Here is a 21559-nt window from a genome sequence, read left to right as displayed (position 1 = left end):
ATCACCTTATTGCATTTATATAGTATCAAAAAGTAGTAATAAAAGGTGGCTTTGAACAAGTAGCAAGATTAGAAAAGCAAAAAGTTTTAGGGATTAAAGAGTATGAAGGAATACAATAAAAGTTTCAAAATCTTGAGATATGATCTTGGTCTCAAATATGGGTCCATGCTTTTAGTAGCAGCCATTCATGCCACTAGTTGTGGCTCCAATAATGATGCTAATCAATATATCTAGTGGTGGAGCCAACAAGTGACTTGAGACAGGGGGCGTGGAGGAAGGAGGAGAAAAGGCAAACAATGAATAAATAACATTTATACCCTATTGGTAATTAAGGAATTTTCCTCTCCTATCCTTGAAAAAGGGGGTTGAATCCCTTTTTTTGAAATCTTTTTTTCAAAAGAAAAATTGTTAGGGGGGAGGGGGCATATATGCCCCTCTTGGCATGCATTAGCTCTGCTAGTGAATATGTATGTCTGATTGAAAATCATTTACACCTGTTTGAATCTTTGATAGCATGCTCATTTTGGTGCTTATTTTCCTATATCACCACTTTGGTTCTTATTAGCCCATATTACCCTTTGGTGCTTATTAGCCTATATTACCACTTTGGTGATAATTCTGGCTAATGTATCTATTTTCAATTAATATTTTTGTTGTACAAATCACATGAGCAAAATACAACCATTTGTGTGCATTTGGTATGTTGGAATAGGAATGGAAGCAGGATGAGAATAGAGGTGAATCATAATATCATGTGGAATAGTAGAATCAACATCCCAATAAGAGTGAGATTTGGTTTCCATGTTAAGGAATTTTTTTTATTCCTATTCCCATTTTAGAAAACAATTCAAACATATTAATGAATGGGAATGGAATTGATTTCCTATTCTCATTCTCTACTCCAATGTTCCAAACATGGCCTTAAGGGATTGAAGGATTGAACTTATGAAGTCCTTGTGATTTTGTCATCTTTTTCTTCATCTTATACATGGTAAGGTTTACAAATGGTTTTGTAACCTAGTTTTACTGTATCTCCAAGATTGATTTTTGCCTTTTTATATAAGGATACACATTAGTAGATTTATAGACATTATATTTCATCCCTTTGAAGTTTGTTGTCTCGTAAGCACTATATCTCTGTTGGAAATTCATTCTTGGTTTATTTCTTCATTATTCTGCATCACTTGTGTACATGAGCACATGCTAAGTGGAGTGTCATCCCCAAACCAAGTGGATGAAGCTAGCTTCATGAATTTGTTTTAACCATTCTGCTTTTTGTCAAGATGCTTCTACTCCTAGATCCTTCAACTTGAACATTATGATTCTTTCTTGTGAAGTCATCGATCTTCACTGCATTTCACCAAATCATTCCAGTGAACTTTTCTGATCTCATCTTCCATTACCCCTAGCTTCTATGGTAAATAAATGCATTCAGTTCTAATCTATATTGAGTTGCCTTTGATCCATCTTTGCATCCCAAAATTCAGCAGTGCTCATTTTATGGATGTCTTGTTTCTTATTTATTCGTCATACAACATTGGATGATATCTCTCAAGTGCTGGTGGTCCTTATATATGATTCATTGTATGATTCTCTTTGGTCCACTGTCAGTTATCCCTCATGGGGAAAATGAGGTTGATTCTTAAAATGATTTTTTTTTTCTTTCTTTTTTTTTTTTGGGAGGGCCTACTGTATATTTACTACTTAGTAATATTATAGCATATTGTACATATGGTTTTGGCACCATACCATGATTCAATCTCAAAAACAGATGGATACCACTTAGCTGAATTGCTCTGATATTATCTCAACCTTGTCTTTCCCAATTAATCATATTTAAGGTGATCCTGATGACTTGCTAACGTTATAAATGTGTTAAACACTTTTCATAAATGAAGTTATCTGAGATTTTTAATTATCTGTCACAAGGTTTTTTATGTGTCCAAGTCCATGATTAGTAGCTTTCCCATGCCGTTGAGTAGTCTGATTTATGTGTATCTACCCTGAATCATCCATTTATGTTGTGAAGCTTATTTATTTATTTATTCATTTAATACTTGTTCTTAGGCTAGAATGTTTGATTTAATTTTCAGATGGAGTCTAGTTAATAGCTATGACTAAATTGAATGATTATCAACTTATGTTCTTGTGCAATCTGCAAGTCTTGGGACAAAGTAACACAAATCTTACATGCAGACTTCATTGTTTAGTGGGTTATATAATTTTTTGCCAGGTATTCATGCAGAGGTGGCTGGAGTAAAATATGAATACTGGTCATCCTTTGCCCCTCTTCCTGTTGAAGTTGTATTAGCAGCTGGTCAAAAGGCAAAAGAGGAGAATTCTTCATGTAAGAGTTCATTTGGATGCATGTGTTTAATTTTTTGTTTGTATGATCAGTTGGTCAGTTGTTTTGGTGTTGTTGTTGTTGCTTGTTTCCCTGTCAGAAATGGGGTTGAGGCCCTGTCTTTATAGCATTATGCTCGTGCTTTTGTTTGATGGTGCATGTCCAATGAGAAATTGGTTAGGTCAGCTGAGTCATCGGTGCATTCTCCAAGAATGGGTTTTCCATACTAGGACTTTTTTATCCTTGGGGATCATGAAATGAATGAACAGACTGGTTATAACCTACGTGAACTAGAACTTCGAAAATCTTAGATATAAGTTCCATGTCTAATCTCTTGCTCAAAACACCGTTGCAGCTGCTGCTATTGTCATCACTATCATTAGTCTTCATCCCTCCTGCTGCTACCACTATTATACTTGCCATCATTGGAACCACCTCCTTGCCATCACGACTGTCGCCCTGCCTTCACCACCACTATTGCACTATCACTGGTACAAGCACCTGTTCAACACCATGGCTACCACCAGCAATATTGGTGCTACAACCATATCACTGTGCCGCCACCACAAGAACCACATCCAGCACCACCATCATTGTTGTGGGAGCCCCTTCTGCTATACTGTTGGTAGCATAGCTACTAATGGCATCATCACCATAACACTACCACAAGCACCACCATTGCCACGATGAAATCCCCTTATTCTTTCCAACACCTAGGCGCACTGTCATTAGACCAACCAGGGTTCAAATTATTGGCTTTTTTTGGATGAGTAATATACTGAATGGCCATTACTAGTAAGATTTTGAGACTGGTTACTAGTTTTTCACTTGCAGCAACAACTCAGCCACTACATCACAACATGGTGAAAGAATCTGGCATTCTGAATCTACTGAAAAAAAATGCAAGAATCTCTTCATTTCTTAAATGTTATGATGATGATGATGATGGTGATGATGATCTACAAATATATTATGATGAATAATTGATGGAAAATAATTGAAGAGTTATGATAATTGTTAGCCTGGTGTACATTGTGGATCTATTACCTACAGCTTAAGTTTTTGGTTCAATTTGTAAATTAAATGTTGGTCTTGTGTAAGAGTCTCTCCTTCTATTTATTCCCTATCTGTTTATCTTAATTCCTAATAATTGTGATTTGCCCCTCCATGTTCGAAGGTAGAGTTGCACGTGAGGGAGTAAGCCTAGTATTCGTTGTGGGTCCCTAATGTAATAGTTAAACCTTTTAAATCAATTGGTAGCTTAACAAGAACAATTGAGAGAAAAAAAAAAACAAAAAAGAAAGGCTAGGAGCTTTTATCAGAACTATGACTACCAGCCTAGTTCCATCACAAAATCTTCTTCTTTGTCTTCTCTGTGTGCTTTTGTGGTTATTTAAACAATGTCAAATGCATTATAAGTTTTATTAATTTGTTGATTGCATCTAATTGTACTTGTTTTTTAAAACATTTTCATTATTTTTTTTCTTTTAAAATTTTGATCCTTTTAACTAGTATAATGCCATATGGTTTCTATTGTCCAATACCAATTTGAGATGCCATGATTGGTCCTCTTAGGACCTCCCATGTCAGAAGCTGATACCGTTAAACCATAATGCTAACTAGCACCACTGCATTGCCATTATTGTTACTGTGAATGCTGCTGCTACCACCAGTACCATTGCTGCAGTCCATTCATCCACTGCACCAATATTGTTGTCACTCTCACCATGTTCTCCAGAGCCATCACCAATACTGCTGCCACCAACTCACTGCATCACTATCAACCATCCTACACTGTCATACACCACCCTGCTGCTGTCACTACTGCAAATTTTACATGATTTAAAACCATCACTTAATCTGTCAAATCCATTGCCTACCTCATTACCAAGGTTGCGACCATTTCCTGCACCATAGTTATTCATAGATTTACTTTAACTGATTATAATATAATTTTATTTTGACCAACTGTCAAGTATAATCTTAACTAGGCAGTACATTATTTGGTGAGGGATGAATTCTATAATGAGGGCGCCAAATGTTGTCTGCCTAATTCTTTATATCTGGATAATTTGTTTCAATAAAGTGAATTTTATAATTCATATTTCTTTCTGAGTGCAACTTGAATGTTTGTTTTTTTTTACCCTTTTTGTCTTAGTTTTTACTGATTGTATTTCTTTGATCTAACTCGCTGAGCAGCAAACAGTGATGCAGAGGAAAGAGAAAAGGCTCCACGGGACTTGAATGAACCTTCTGGAGAGGGAAACATAGAGAGTATGCTTTTAGTTGAGATTGGTCTGCGAGAACTGGCTTCATTGAAGGTTTCTGTTATATCCCTATATTATTATAGTTTCGCAGGTTCATATGCATATCAATTTTCTTCATTCCAATTTCTTGAACTTTTCATCATATATTGGCTTAGGCCCTCCTATAAGTCTATATGTAGATACACTTTGATCTTAGTGCTGGGTATAGCTAGCATTATGTCCTTGTTTCATTTGTGTTCATTTTTCCAGTACTGTAGTTGGGGATGATAGTTGCCTTCCTTTAATTGAAAATGCCGAAACACTATCCAAGATTAGAGGAATAAAAATAGTAGCATTTTGGTCCCTCAATCAAAATGACTAAAATGTCTTCCCATGACAAGATTGCCAAAAAAAAAAAAAAAAAGGAGAGAGAGAATCCCTTTGAAATTTGGTTAATTGTCTTTTTATGTTGGTATATTCTATTTTTTGAATTATACCAATTGGGACAGGTGTCGTCCTTAGCATTGAAGATGCCAAAACACTATCCAAGATTAGAGAAACAAAAATAGTAGCACTTGGACCCCATTCAAAAGGACTAAAATCCCTTTGCCAATGAGTTTACCGTATTTCAATATTGAAATCTTTTTTTAATTATACCACTTGGAACAGTGGAATTTTTATTTTTGACATGTAAACAAATTTGATAGTCGTGCAACATTTTAATTATAGGGATATGATTTTGTGATTATATGGGGTTGACTAATACATGAAATTGATAATAGGTTTTTGCCAAGATTTTTTACTTTTGTTTTTTAGGTTTGGATATTTCCTCTTTTCTCTCCTTTTTAAAACATGATATCCAAGTTGGATGGAATGGAGACTGGTCCTAGATTTATATGTGAAAGAGAATAAATTTTGATTGATGTAGGTTCTAAAGACTATGAGAAATGGCAAATCTGGCAGCAATGGATCACAGATAGTGTTTTGACGTTTCTAAAATTGATTATTCTTGTAGTTAGCAGTTTAATGCATTATTTTTTATTGAAGGTAGAGGAAGCAGTTGTGTATGCATTGGCTCATCATCGGCGTTCCAGTTCGCTGAAATCTGATTTTGCAGGTATCATTATTAGCATTTTATTATTGAAATAATTTATTATCAGTAAACTATTGGTAACCTAGTTATTTTAATATTAGGACTACTATGAAATATTTATTAATTTTATGATTGTTGTAACATTCTAGTTCAAAGCAGTTGATTGCGGAAATCTTCTATTTCATCTCTGGTACAAAGGTGTTGGTTGTTTATTGAAGAAATAAATTAAACATTAAGTATTTTGGTGTTAAACAACCACTTGCTCATGTTTATTAAACATTTTTTTTTTGTTTTGACACAACATAGCCCAATTACTACCCCTATTGTTAAACCACCACTTGTTCCAAAAGTTTAAGTTGTTTGATAATATGTCAATAATATATATCAAGCCAATTAACATTAATTGCTGGTTCCTTGATGGAGATTAAGCCCTTTGGATTTATTAATGAAAAGAATAAAAGGGTATTTTGGTAATTTTTAATGATGTGGATTGTTTGGGGTCCAAGTTAATGGTAGTTGGTATTTTGAATCCTATTTAGATTTGGAAGTCTTTTTCTATTAGGCATTGTAAAGCCTATAAATAAAGTTGTTTGATGTGACCAAAAGAACAATGAAGATGATCAAATAATAATTTTTGCATCTTTTGCATCTTTAAAGCCTTAGTAAGTTTTTGAGATTTGCCCATAAATTCTTCTCATTCTTTCTCACCTTTATTCTTCTTCCCACTATCATAATCTTAATTCTTTGTTTTCTCCTAAAACACTAAAACATTGAGTCACTAGCTCATCCATATTTGATGGTAGACAAAGACCTTAGGATTGTCCTAAATCATTGTTCTCTGTTGATGTTTGTGGTTTGCTTATAATGATTTTTTAATTAGTTTTAGATGCTTGTTATCACCGATCAGGAGAAAAAACCAGCATTCACTGAGTTCTTATTGAAAAATGAAACAAAGGTACAAGCTCTAATTTATACAAAGCATAATGTGAAAATAGACCTTAATTCTAGGAATAATAAAACCATATCTCCTAAGATTTTGTTGCTATTAATCAACAACATTTATTCAAAATTAAAAAAGTCAAATAACATTCAAATAATAGCTGATTATTCGGCTACTGGTTTAAAATAAAATTTTCCCATATTTAGAATGAATTGATTTTATTTGAATTATCTTCCAACGTTTCCTCTCAAGTTGGGTAGTACAAATTGAACATACCCAACTTGTCTACTAGCTGCTCGAATAATCTTCTTGATAGTACTTTGGCAAGTGCATCTACTACTTGTTTATTTGTTGGTACATAAACCATGCAAATTGTACCATCTTCAACCTTCTCCTTTATAAAGTGTCTATCAACTTCTACATGTTTAGTTCGGTCATGATGAATTGAGTTGTGTGATATGTTGATGACCACCTTATTATCTCAATACATCTTCGTTGGCACCCCTCCTTCACACCAATTTCTCCTAAATGTTGTTTAAGCCATAGTAGTTCACACATACCATGAGCAATAGCACAAAATTCCGCCTTTGGCGCTACTACTATTTGCTTTCAAGTTGCTCCACACAAAGGTGCAATAGCTTGAAGTTGATCTTCGATCATCTATGGAACCTGCCAAGTCAACATCCATGAACCCTTCAATGCTTCTTGTTTCATTTTTTTTGAAAAATAATCCTTTTCTTGGAGATGCTTTAAGATACTTCAGAATTCTATATACAACTTTCATATGTTCTTCGTAAGGAGCATGCATGTATTAACTCACAATGCTTACTACAAAAGTGATGTTTGGTCTAGTGTGGGAAAGATAAATTAGCTTTCCTACTAGACATTGATATCTTTCGGTGTCGACAGGTGTGCTTTCTTTTTGTTCTCCAATCTTCTTTATCGGATCCATTGGAGTATCCATAGGTTTATATCCTAGCATCCCGGTTTCCTTCAAGAGATCTAGAATATATTTTCTTTGGGAAACTGATATTCCATTCTTGTTCCTTGCCATTTCCATCCCTAAAAAGTAATGTAAAGGTCATAGATCTTTAGTTTCAAACTTAGCAACCAACTTCCCTTTTAATCGCTTCATCTCCATTGGATCATTCCCAATCATTATAATGTCATCCATATAGACAATAAGAATAGTGACCTTACCATTATTGTGACGATAAAACAAGGTATGATCGGATTGAGCTTGTGTATATCCATGCATCATGATGGCCTTGGTAAATCTCTTGGACAATGCACAGGGAGATTGTTTTAGCCCATAGAGAGATTTTCTAAGCTTGTAGACTTTCCCTTCATTCCTTCTTTGATCGAATCATGGAGGCAATTCCATGTACACTTCTTCTTCTAGGTCTCCATTTAGAAAAGCATTTTTGATGTCTAGTTGTTGAAGTCACCAATCCAGATTTGCAGCCAGGGATAAAAGAACTCTTTCAGTATTAAGTTTGGTAATTGGGGCAAACGTTTCTTGATAGTCAATACGATTAGTTTGAGTGAATCCCTTAGCTACTAGCCTCACTTTGTACTTTTTAATGGATCCATCTGACTTATATTTTACAACAAACACCCATTTGCATCTAATAAACATCTTTCCTTTAGGCTTGTCCAGTAAATCCCATATTTTTTTTGTTTTGTTTAAGAGCTTTCATTTCCTCTATAACAGCTTCTCTCTATTGAGGATCTTGTAAAGCCTCATGAAAATGTTTCAAAACTTCTTCTCTTGAAAGTTTGGAAATAAAAGCTTGAAATTGAAGTGAGAGATAATTATATGACACAAAATTGGATATTGGGTGTTGAGTACATCACCGAACTCCTTTTCTCATGGCTATAGGCAAATCAAGGTCACTTACCTCAGGAAGGAAGTTGATTCTGATTCTTGACAGCACTGTTGTTCCATTTTGGTCTCTACTATTCTCGAGTTACTCCTCCTTGAATAGACACGAAGTTCTGGTTGCTGTAGTGAATCTCCCCCTGGCCTTGAATTTGTTTTTGTTGTTGACACCCCTAGTTCGACTGGGTTAGGTTCTGGTTTGTCAGTTTCAAACACTGGCTGGTTAAGGAGGTGTTCTAGCTATTCAGGTGGGTAAGAAGGCTGGTTCAGTAGTTGTTTTGGTGATACAGTTGGGTTAGGTAGCAAGTTTGGTGGTTGTTTTGGTAGTAGCCTTGGCAATGATATTTCACTCTTGTTCCTTGCCACTTTCATCCCTAAAAAGTAATGTAGAGGTCCTCTGAAGTGAATTTTTGGAGAAATAAGGTTGGTTCTCAAAAAATATAACATCTATAATGACAAAGTATTTTCATTTTTTAGGAGAGTAACAAGGATACCCTTTTGTATGGCTGAATAAACAAGAAAGACATAGGCTAATGCTCTGGGATCCAGTTTGCTTCGATTTTGGTCAGGAACATGAATAAGGGTTTACAGCCAAAAACCTTAAGGGGAAATTGGTTAATGGACCGAGTTTGTGGATAAAATTGAAGGAAGCTTTTTAATGGTGTTTGGTAACTGAGAACTCAGGTAAGCATATGATTTATAAGGTAAGGCTATAAGAATGGAATCACCCCAAAATTATTTTGGTATGTTTGTGGTAAACATAATGGATCGGGCTACTTCTCATATGTCTATTCTTTCGCTTAGCCACTCCATTTTGTTGAGGTGTACCTATACACGAACTTTGATGCATAATCCCTTTTTCTGACAAATAATTCCCCAAAATGGTGTTAAAATACTCTCCCCCATTATCCGTTCGTAAGAATTGGATTTTAGCATTAAACTGGTTTTGAATTATTTGATAAAAATTTTTGAATGTTGATTCTACCTTATTTTTTTCTTTCAAGAGATATAGCCATATGGTTCATATGTGATCATTAATAAATGTGATAAACCATTTTTTCCCAATTAGACTTTGTAGATGTGAGGGACCCCATATATCACTATGAATCATTGCAAAAGGTTTGGATGCTTTGTAGGGTTGAGAAGGATAATTGGAGCGTTGATGTTTAGCAAATTGACAAATATCACACTGAAAAACATCTTTATTATTGAAAAGAGAAGGAAACAAATGTTTCAAACATTGAAAAGGAGGGTGGCCTAACCTAAAGTGCCACAACATTATTTCTTGTTGCTTAGTCCTAAAGGAAGATTCATAACCAGTTGTTTGAGCTTGTCCATCCTTGGTATTGTCTTCCTTGAAGTAGTAGAACCCTCCATATTTCTCAGCATTGCCAATCCTTTTCCTCGAAGTCACATCCTGAAATTCACAATGATTAGGCAAGAAATAGGCAGCACGGTTCAAATCTTTGGTAAGTTTGCTATTAGACAGCAAGTTACATGATAATTTTGGGACATGGAGAACATTGAAGAAGGTTATATGAGGCCCTAAAATTATAGTACCAGTCCCTGCAATACTAGGAAGGGATCCATCTACAATTTTAACTTTAATGTGCCCAGAACCTGGAGTATAAGTAGAAAAAAGACTTGCACAACCTGTTATATGGTCTGTTGCCCCTAAATCTATGATCCAAGGGTAGAATTTTTCTATTGTTCCACTCAAAGCAGTCTGAAATGTACCTTTTTGGGCTAGGAATGATGAGTTAATGAAGTTTTGGGTGTATTAGTGCAAGATTGTGCTGGTACAGAGGCTGAGGATGGTGTTAACAATTTGTAGAGCTACTCTAACTGCTCCTTGTTTAAGGAAATATTGAAAAAGTTCTCTCCTGGCCGTTGTTTAGTATCCAAAGTGGTCTAATATCCATTGGGTTCCTTCCTAGTGCCTCAGTTATCTCTGAAATATGGTGGTCTGCCATTTTGCTTCCAGCAGTTTTCACAGCCGTGATTGGATCTCTGACAGTGATCACACCAAAGGATGTTGTTCTTCTGTTGTTGCGAGTATTTCCACTGGAACTGTCATCTTTACAGGCTGCCAGGGCTAAGCTATCAACAATAGTATTGCCAGGAACAATAGGAGTTTTTACCCCACCAAGCATCATACGTTTGCGTGTCTCCTCTCTCCTCACCTCTGCGAAGATTTCTTTAATCACTGGAAGTGGCTTTATTCTAAGAAATTGGCCTTGAACCTCATCCAGTTCCTTGTTGATCCCCGTTAAGAAGTCATAGATCCTTTCCTTATTAATCCGAGCTCTGTATCTTTCATAGTCGGCAGTGCAGCTCTAATCGCAATCATCAACTAAGTCCAACTCTTGCCGTGTTTTATTGAGTGATGTGAAGTATGTAGACATATCTGAATCTCCTTGACTTGAATTTCTGGCCATATTCCGCAACTCAAAAACCTGAGTTGATTTTTCTAAGTCGGGATACGCAAGATTTAGAGAGTCCTAAATTTCTTTTGCAGTAGGATAACAGAGATAATTTCTCTGTACTTTGTCAGTCATAGAGTTTACCAACCAGACATCACAATCAAGTTGTTGGTGTCCCATGTGGGGTAAGTCAGGTCTGTTTTCGCTAGTTCAGTAATGGTCCTGTTTAGGTATCCTAGCTTGCCACAACCTCGAACCACCATTAGCACTGCTCTTGACCATAGCAAAAAAAATTTCCTGTTCAATTTTTGTGTTGTAATTTGTTGCGAAGCATTTTTTGAGGTTAAGACGGTGGGAGCAATTGTAAGAGGTGTCTAAGAAGTGTCAGACAACTCCTCTGAGACACCACCCCTGCTTGCTCCAGCCATGGCTGTTTTGGCCTTTGTTTTTTCTCAATTAGAAGTCGGTTATCTTTGATACCATGCCACTGATAAGGAGTGTTGAGAGAGAGAAAGAAGAAAGACCTTAATTCTCATTCATGTAATATCTACTTACAATTGAGAAATATATATATATACAAGGCTAGGAGTCCTAACTACCATACATGTGACCTATATTAACAAGGAAAGATTATACACTATAAATACATTATATTCAACACTCCCCCTCAAGCTGGAGCATATACGTCATATGCACCAAGCTTGTTACAAATATATTTAATCCTAGGACCTCTGAGAGATTTAGTGAAGATGTCTGCTAGTTGATCATTTGAATTAACAAAACTTGTAGCAACACATCCTGATGCAATCTTCTCTCTAATGAAATGACAGTCAACTTCAATATGTTTGGTCCTTTCATGAAAGATTGGATTGGATGCAATATGTAATGCAGCCTGGTTATCACAGATGAGTTTCATCTGTTCATCATTTCCAAATCTCAACTCTCGAAGAAGATGTCTCAACCATATGAGTTCACATGTTGCCAAAGCCATAGCTCGATACTCGGCTTCAGCGCTAGATCTGGCCACTACATCTTGTTTCTTGCTCTTCCAAGATATTAGATTACCTCCAATAAAAACACAGTACCTTGAAGTGGAACGTCTATCTGTGGGTGAGCCAGCCCAATCTGCATCTATGTAACCAACAACTTGAGTATGACCTCTGTTCTCATACAACACACCTTGGCCTGGTGTACTTTTGATATATCGAAGAATGCGGATTACGGCATCCCAATGGCTATCACATGGTGACTGTAGGAATAGACTAACAACACTCACAGGAAAAGAAATGTCTGGACGAGTAATGGTGAGATAGTTCAATTTACCTATGAGCCGTCGATATCTCCCGGGGTTTCCTAAAGGCTCCCCCTGTCCTGGTACAAGTTTGACATTCGGATCCATAGGTGTGTCTACCGGTTTACAGTCTAACATACCGGTTTCTTCCAGGATGTCTAAAGTATACTTCCTTTGGGAAAGGACCACACCAGAACTGGATTGAGCTATCTCAATTCCCAAGAAATACTTGAGTTTCCCCAAGTCTTTGGTCTGAAAGTGGGTAAAAAGATGTTGCTTTAGTTTCTGAATACCATCCTGATCACTGCCTGTAATGACGATGTCGTCCACATAAACAACCAAATAAATACACTGCCCCAAAGAGTTATGATGATAGAAAACTGAATGGTCTGTTGTACTGCGAAACATGCCAAACTCTTGAACAACAGAACTAAAACGGCCAAACCATGCTCGAGGAGATTGTTTCAAGCCATATAGAGAACGGCGTAACCTGCACACTAAACCAGACTCCCCCTGAGCAACAAAACCAGGAGGTTGCTCCATATAACCTTCCTCGGCAAGATCACCATGAAGGAAGGCATTTTTAATATCCAACTGATAAAGAGGCCAAGAACACATAGCAGCCATGGAGAGAAGCAGACGGACAGAAGCAATCTTGGCAACAGGAGAGAATGTGTCACCATAATCAGAACCATAAACCTGAGTATAGCCTTTAGCAACTAAGCGGGCCTTAAGGCGATCAACCTGACCATCAGGACCAACCTTAACAGCGTAGACCCAACGACAGCCAACGGTAGATTTACCAGAGGGTAAAACAACAAAATCCCAAGTGCCATTAGAGTGCAGAGCAGCCATTTCATCCACCATTGCCTGTCGCCAGCCTGGATGGGAAAGAGCTTCATGGGTGCTCTTTGGAAGAGAAACAGAGGATATAGCAGAAACAAAAGCAGAATAGGGTGAAGAGAATCGATGATAACTCAAAAAATTGTAAATAGGATGAGGATTACGAGTAGAGCGAGTACCTTTCCGAACAACAATGGGTAAGTCATTAGGAGAAGGCAGAGCCGGGGCAGGTGAAGCTGAAGGGATAGGAAGTGAGTCAGCAAGTGCCTCAGCAAAAGGGAGAGGAGCAACGACACGAGGGCGACGATGATAAACCTGAAGTGGTCGAGGAGGCATAGCATCAGGTGGGGAGACAATGGGAATAGGCAAGACTTCAGAAACAGGAAGAGACTCTGAAGTGGTGGAAAAGAATGGTGAGTCTTCAAAGAAGGTGACATCAGCGGAGATAAAGTATCGATGAGTCTCAAGGGAATAACAACGATAACCCTTTTGAAGTCTGGAGTATCCCAAGAAGAGGCACTTCATGGCTTTGGCGGAAAGCTTGTCCTGTCCAGGAGTGAGAATATGAACAAAGCAAGTACAACCAAAGACATGAGGAGGAAGGAAATAAAGTGGTTGGTCAGGGAAGAGAAGGGAGTGAGGAATCTGATCGTGTAAGACAGAGGATGACATACGATTAATCAAATAACAAGCAGTAAGAACAGCGTCCCCCCAAAAACGAAAAGGAACATTACTATGGAGGAGGATAGTACGAGCTGTCTCAACAAGATGTCGATTCTTGAGTTCAGCTACCCCATTTTGTTGAGGAGTATGAGCATAAGAAGATTGATGAAGAATCCCATGATGAGACATAAACGAAGTAAATGGGGCTGAAAAATATTCCCTGGCATTGTCACTGCGTAACACACGAATAGAAATATTGAACTGAGTTTGGATTTCAGCATAAAATTTCTGGAAAATAGAGAATAACTCAGCTCGATTTTTCATTAAAAATAACCAAGTACATCGAGAATAGTCATCAATGAAAGTGACAAAATACTGAAATCCTAAAGTAGACGCAGTCTGACAAGGACCCCAAACATCAGTGTGGACAAGCTCAAAAGGAGACTTTACCCGATTATTCAAACGCTTTGGGAACGAGACACGAGTATGTTTCCCAAGCTGACATGACTCACACGGAAGCGACGACAAAGTGGAAAAACGAGGGACCATCTTCTGGAACTTGGAAAGACTAGGGTGGCCTAGACGATTGTGAATGAGGAGAGGAACATCAGTGGAAATGCAAGCTGCAGGAGATGAATCCGAGGTGAGGTGATAGAGGCCTTGAGACTCACGTCCTATGCCAATCGTCTTCCCCGTACTTCGGTCCTGCAAGGTCACAAATTTATCAGAAAAGGTAATAGAGCAATTAAGAGTACGAGTGATTTTGCTGATGGAAATAAGATTAAAAGGACATTCAGGAGTATAAAGGACAGAAGTGAGAGGTAGAGAAGGTAGAGGAAGGGTCAAACCAATACCTTTAGCCACAGTTTGAGAACCATTAGCTAAAGTAACAGTAGGTAAAGCAGAGGTAGTAGTAATAGAGGAGAAAAGATCCTTATTACCAGATAAGTGATCAGAAGCTCCAGAATCTAGAATCCAGGGTCCAAGAGAAGATGTGTGGGTAAGGCAGGCAGAGGCATTACCAGGCTGGGCAACAGAGGCAACAGAAGCCTAAGATGCGGAAGAGCTCGGAGGCTGAGGCAGCGGAGAATCAGAGGACTGGGCCACATGGGCAGTGCGAGGAGGTCGTCCATGTAACTGATAACAACGATCGCGAGTGTGGCCAAGTTTATTGCAATAGGTGCAATGAGGACATTGACCTCTACCTCGGGTACCACTGCGGCCTCCTCGAGAGCTAGTTTGAGAAACTAACACAGAAGAATCTGAAGTGCTATCAAATGGCAAAGTTTGAGTGGAGGAGATACGGAGGAGGCGAGCAAACACATCATCCAAGGACGGAACTGATGAACTACCAAGAATCTGATCGCGGACAGGCTCAAGATCCGGACGAAGGCCAATAAGAGTAAGAACCATGAAGAACTTGTCAAGCTGTGTTTGTTGAGCCCCAACATCAGGAGTAAGAGGCATCACAGTCAAGAACTCCTCCTTTAGAGAGGCAATCTGGCCAATATAAGTAGATAGATCCAAGTCTTGTTGGCTGATATGGACAATAGCAGAAGCCACCTTATAAAGACGCTGGATATCATTCGTATATAATCCTTTGGCCTGAGTCCAAAATTTAAAACAAGTTTTGTAGGCCTGAAGATGAAGAAGAATCTTGGGATCAACCGATTGCCATAATACACTACATAACTGTGCATCTATCTTCCTCCACTGTACGCGGTCAACCTCAGGGATATCTGCCTCCTGTGTAATCAAGTGATCCTCATATCCTTAACCCATAAACCAAAGTTTAACAGAGGCAGACCAGGAAAGATAATTGTCACTGCCAACCAATTTCTCCGAAGTAATCATAGGAGATCCAGATATAACAAAGGAAAAAATGGAAGTTTTAGTAGCCATATCTACTTATATGGAGAATGAAGTATATTTGGATCGAAGAGAGCCCTGATACGGCTGCAGATCGCGGCGTGGCACCACTGGAAAGGGAGACGGCTTCAGATCGCGGCATGGCACCACCGGAAAGGTAGAAGAACACTTCCTTAGGCACGTGCAGGTATTAGGATGGAGAAAAAGTTGCTGAAGCTTGCCGGAAAAACTGTTTGGAGGGTCGGCGGAAGCAAAAAACCCCAAAAGAGGTACGTGCAGGGCTCGGATGGCAGAACCAGGGATGAAGGAAGGCTAGTCGGCGTCAGGCGAGGCTGGAGGAGGAGGCGCGTGGCCGGGAAAGTCCTCACGCGCCCTCACGCGCCGGCGCGTGAGATGCAGTCGCCGGACGGAAAATTGCGCGTGGCCGGCGCGTGGATGATCTTTTGGTTCCGGTGCCTTCACAAAAGTTGGAGATCTCCTCCAGGCGCTCCTTCTGGTATGGTCGGTGTCGGAAAAAGACGTCACCGGAAGTTCGCCGGAAAAGTTTGCCGGCGGTGAGTGTTTTCTGACGACGATCCGACTGACCGGAAAGTATTGGGAGATGGGGAAGGTGACCGGAATGAAACACGGTCACCGGAAGGTTTCCTGGAGTTGATGACACAGGAAACTGGAAAGAATTAGGTTTTCTCCCTTGGCTCTGATACCATGTTGAGAGAGAGAGAAAGAAGAAAGACCTTAATTCTCATTCATGTAATATCTACTTACAATTGAGAAATATATATATATACAAGGCTAGGAGTCCTAACTACCATACATGTGACCTATATTAACAAGGAAAGATTATACACTATAAATACATTATATTCAACAAGGAGAAAAAACTAGCATTCATCAAATTCTTATTGAAAAATAAAACAGAGGTACAAACCCTAATTTATATGAAGTTGAACGTGAAAATAGACCTTAATTTTAGGAATAATGAAATCATATCTCCTAAGATTTCGTTGTTATTAATCGGCAACATTTATTCAAAATTTAAAAAGTCAAATAACATTCAAATAATAGCTGATTATTCGGCTACTGGTTTAAAACAGAATCTGCCCATAGTTAGAATGATTTGATTTTATTTGAATTATCTACCAACACTTGCTTCCATCCTTACATGCAGTTTTACTATAATTGAACAAGCACATAGACAGTGAAGGTATTGAATGTAACCATTCATAAATACTGTCCTTTGTTGATTCTCTTCTTTCAATTGTTACTTTCTATCTTTTGTATGGAGAAATGCATATTAACATTGAGTTATTTTCTATTTGTCATTGTAAAAAAGGAACTATAAAATGCACAGTGAAGATTTGAAATCCTTGGTTGCCTTGCTTTTGTAATATTTTCCTCTAAACACTCATGATCCTTATGCTTTTAAACTCACCAAAAGCATAGGCTTTCCTACTGGCCAATGGGTCTCTTACAAGATTCATCCAAGTTTCTCTCATGCCATGCAGTCATCTCCAAGATTTTGGCATCAAATTTTAGGGGTTTGATGTCAGCTTGAGAGGGGATGAATCTTGCTGTAATTTTTGGGTACCTCTATCATAAGAGTCTTCCTGCCATGTCATTGCAATAGTTTTTTCCCTTTTTTGTTTGGAAATTTCATTAGGAAGACAAATTTATGAGATGGAAAGTATGTCATTCTTTGGTAATGTGCATGCTTCTTTTTTATGTTACTTGGCTGATGTTTCTTGTGATCATGATGCTTCTTTTGTCTATATTCTTTTACAATTGCTTCAAATACTTTTTTGGTTTGAACTATAGAATTTGTTCATTTTTGAATTGTTAACCTGAGGCTTTATGTGCTCCTTAGCTTCATGATTAATCAGTTATTTTTTAGATACATAATTCAATTTATCGCAACTACTATCTTGATGTGGTTATCTAACGAATTTCCTCGTACTTTTATTTTTAAATCATGGTGTAGGTGATTTGAAACTATCAACAGAGGCACACAATCTTTTAGAATCATTTGGTAAGTTCACATAGCAAACTATCAAATTTGTATGTAATATTAATTAGTGAAGTTGCATATGCCATGTGAGTGAGTGATAAAAATAAATTTTCCTGTCAAAATTTAGGTAAGTAGTTTATACATAAGGTGTTGAAAGATTTGATAGGACATCTAAACTAAGTCAAGTCAAACTTGAGGCTCCATGATCAGATAGATGGTTTAGATAGGATGGTGTAGTATCTTTATTCTTTAATGACAAGAAATAGAACATGTTGAAGAATAGATTATTATTAATTAAGTTGTGCAAGGCCTTTTTCATTCTTGTATATTCATGTCACAAAATAGGAAGCTATATGTTAGTTGTGCATACACACTGAGGAATGGCTGATGTGGATAAGTGTAATATGTAACAACCAATCCAAGGAGGTGGGGAGCTGTTAAGTTGGTAGTTAATCCGATCTAGGTCACATGACAGAATATCTATTCTTGGTTATGAATATCTATTTGAATGTGAAGTACACATCTTCTCATTTTTGTTCCTGGACGAATTTCTCCATGATAATGGCTGAATTTAAGATTGAAGCTGGTGTATTGTTAGGGAAAAAGGGTTGACCTGGCATGATTGCCATATGCCTCATTAAGCTATGAGGTTGATGTGGATGGCTGCAATTTCTGCATGGGCAATCCATTTGCCAATTAGGCTGATTTCTGGATTTAACTCAGCACTCTTGGAGCATGAAATTCATTCCATGGCTCACTATGTAAAATTATGAATCTTCTTTTTCCTGTGTAACTGTGCTATGATGAAATTTCTTAAGCTTACGTTTTTTCAATTCCTAACTTTTATTGTTTGCCTCAATGAACTTAGCTTCTTATACAATACTGTTTAAAATTTGGCTAGATTGATGTTAAATTTGTCTAAAGAATTATATTTTCTTTCAGAATTGAGCCAAGAGGAATCAGAAGATGTGCTTTTTAAACAGGTATGATGAGACTTGTTTTGCAAGTTCTTTCTTTACCTATCCTTGAAGAAAATTATTATTTTTATAGTTGCTCAGTAAACCCACAGTAATCTGTTAAGAATCATTTCAAGAACTTTTTTTTTTTTTTTCCTTATTGTTTTCTTTTCTTGGGTTTTATGTTATCACCATTGAAGGAACACTTGAGATGTTTTCTTTTCTTTTCTTTCCTTTTTGCTTCAGTTCTTTAAAGCTATTTTGCCCTACCAATATTGTTGTGGGAGAAGAGTTTCACAAACCTGGAACTTAAGCCTAAGAGGAGTTGGGTGTTTCAGAAATATAAAGGCATATAGAAGATATTGATTCCCAAAAAAGATGGGCATCATGTAAGCTTGAGTCCCCTGGATGCAGTAATATTCTGGTTGAGGTTTGGGAGTGTATGGGTGATGGTGACAGAACTTATCCAACACTTAAATATGCTGAATGAGTAACGATTTCCACGCCTATTTATATCAATGTAGATCCTAGTTTTTGGTGTAGAGGTGTTCTATAAAGAGTGGTGAATTGAAAGAGCTCTTACCTTGAAGGTAGTGTAGTGCAACCTCAGAGAGATGCAAAGGGCGAGAGTGGCAGAATAGACAGGGGATCAGTCATGCTCCAGAGTGGAATCATTTGCAATGAGCTTTTTGTGGCAGTTGTGACACGTGCCTGAATGGTTGCCAACCGGATTGCAAAACCTGCAGGCATAGCCCAATAGGCTCCATGGATTGGACAGGCATACTGGGGAGGAAGGGGGAAATGCATCTTGTTGGAAGTCGAAAAACTTGACAATTATGTGGTTACTGTTGTGATAACTGATTTTCCAGGAAAAATATGGATGAGAGAGAGAGAGAGAGGTGTTTCTGGGTGGAAGTTGAACCAATTGAACAATTATAGTTATTACTGTTGTGATAGTCCATTTATCAAGAAAAAATATGGATATTTACCCCGGATAGAGCATTTGAGATGAGAGAAAGAAATAGAGAGATGTATCTTGGTGGAAGTTGAAGGCCATTTAAATGTAGAAGACCCTCTTCCTCAAGGGATGGGGGAAAGACGTATCTTCGTCAAAGTTGAAACACTCAAACAATTGTATTTGATTATAGTTCTTACTGTTTGACAGTCAATTTTTCAAGGAAAATATGGAGATTTACCCCAAATAGGCCATTGGATATGAGAGGGACAGTGACGTATCTAGGTGGAGTTTGAAGTCCATTTAATTTAGAAGACCATCTTCCTTGAGAGAGAGAGAAACTAATGTGAATATTTTCCCCAAATAGGCCATTGGATATGTGAGAGAGACAGTGGTGTATCTTTGTGGAAGCTGAAGTCCATTTGAGTTTAGAAGACCATTTCCTTGATTTTTTTTTTTTTTTGCAAAAGCTCAAGTAACTTCCATATGGAAGTCCTTGACAGTATATGCATGCCTAATTCATAGAAATGCTTTTGATTCATCATTTAATGTTGGTTTATCACATTAAAAAAATCCATGGATGTTATTACCATGCTTGTTTGGTTTTTGGTTTACCAAACTTCTTACTCCTGTTTAATCTGTTAGAATCGATATGATAGCTGCATTTTGTAGTTTCTAAAGTTGAGTCACTTCTTGGATGCTTGTTCAATTTTCGCTTGCAGGCTTGGCTTACTTATTTCTGGAGAAGAGCAAAGAATCTTGGTGTAGAAAGGGATATTGCTGACGAACGTTTGCAATTCTGGATCAATCACACCACTCGGCAGCCCAGCTTTCATGATGCAGTTGATGGTACTCTTTCTCTCTCTCTCTCTCTCTCTCTCTCTCTCTGTATTTGTGTGTGTGTGCGTGTGAGAGAGAGTGTGTATTCACCAACGTTTGCACTTACTATCATCTCCCATGCTAGCTGCCTTAAACTAGCTGATCATGAGGTGCATATCTTTGTAGTCTAACTTCACTTCCCTCATTTTTACCCAATTTTAATTATTTTCAAGCTACATTTTCTGTTATATCAGCTGGATTTTTCTTCTTTCAAAATTCAGAAAGCAGTTATTTTCTATGATTTACATTCAGCATGAAAAATCTGTAACAAAATTTTGTTGTTTGTAGCTAACATCACATGTTTTGCCAATGCATCCCATCAAAATCTATAAAGCCAAAGAATAAACTTGTGAAACATGCAAACCCACTTACACCTGTGGAGTCCAGGATCGCATGAATGGAGGACTCATGCTAAATAACATGCCAGATATGAAAGAAATCAGATTCTAACTCTTTTTAGGACACAATAAGTATAGTAACTAAAACGAATTTGTTTGCTGAGGCTTTGTTTTCATGTCACAGTTGAGCGTGGCCTTGTAGAGCTCAGGAAGCTAGGGATTGAACACCAACTGTGGGAAGAATCTCGCAAATGGATTGGGCAAGATTCCACCAACCCCAGACAGCAGATTGATCCGGACTACTGATGTACAGTTGAACCTTTTCCCCACACCTATTCCTTTTCAGAAATTTATTCTCCTCTTATGTTTCTAGTTATTGAGGTGAGACCCTGATTAGGCTGTTAAATTTGAGTTACATATATCCTTGTTTATTCTTATTGAATTATCATATAAAAATTCTGCCCAAACATCACTTGGCAATTTACTAAGCCTTTTCTAGTAGGAGTCATTTTGAGTATATGTAGTCATGTCTTTTTTAGCAGCTTCTCAAAACAAGGCCATCCTATTGAAGCAAATGGTAGAGAAAATTGGGAGATCCCTAGGGTCTCATATGCATATCCCCCTGAATTGGTTGATCCGTAGCATTTCTTAAATCTATACAACTGGTATTGCAGTTAATAAACTCATTTATACTGAAATTAAGATATATCCCTTCCGGTTTTTGCCATATATTATTATATCTTGGTTTGGGTTCATGATGCTTTTGGAGCACTGAATTACTGTCAACAATGGCCTAGTTTAATGCTTATACCTTCTTAGGTAACAACAATAG

General features: G+C 37.6%; 1 protein-coding gene across 1 annotated transcript in view; it reads left to right on the top strand.

The window, feature by feature from the left end:
- The window catches only part of LOC117929484 (coiled-coil domain-containing protein SCD2-like), a 60185-nt gene extending 38950 nt beyond the window's left edge, over positions 1–21235 (top strand). Inside the window, exons 12-18 of the mRNA XM_034849784.1 lie at positions 2234–2347; positions 4544–4665; positions 5638–5707; positions 17573–17620; positions 18542–18582; positions 20233–20359; positions 20912–21235. Of these exons, the coding sequence (XP_034705675.1) occupies positions 2234–2347; positions 4544–4665; positions 5638–5707; positions 17573–17620; positions 18542–18582; positions 20233–20359; positions 20912–21033 (644 nt within the window). The 3' untranslated portion in view covers positions 21034–21235. The remainder of the gene's footprint in view (positions 1–2233; positions 2348–4543; positions 4666–5637; positions 5708–17572; positions 17621–18541; positions 18583–20232; positions 20360–20911) is intronic.
- Positions 21236–21559: the final 324 nt, after the last annotated feature.

This window comes from Vitis riparia, chromosome 14 (genome assembly GCF_004353265.1).
Source record: "Vitis riparia cultivar Riparia Gloire de Montpellier isolate 1030 chromosome 14, EGFV_Vit.rip_1.0, whole genome shotgun sequence".
Classification (NCBI taxonomy): Eukaryota; Viridiplantae; Streptophyta; class Magnoliopsida; order Vitales; family Vitaceae; genus Vitis; species Vitis riparia.
The sequence above is the reverse complement of the archived record's forward strand: the minus strand, read 5'-3'. Positions and strand labels throughout refer to the sequence as shown.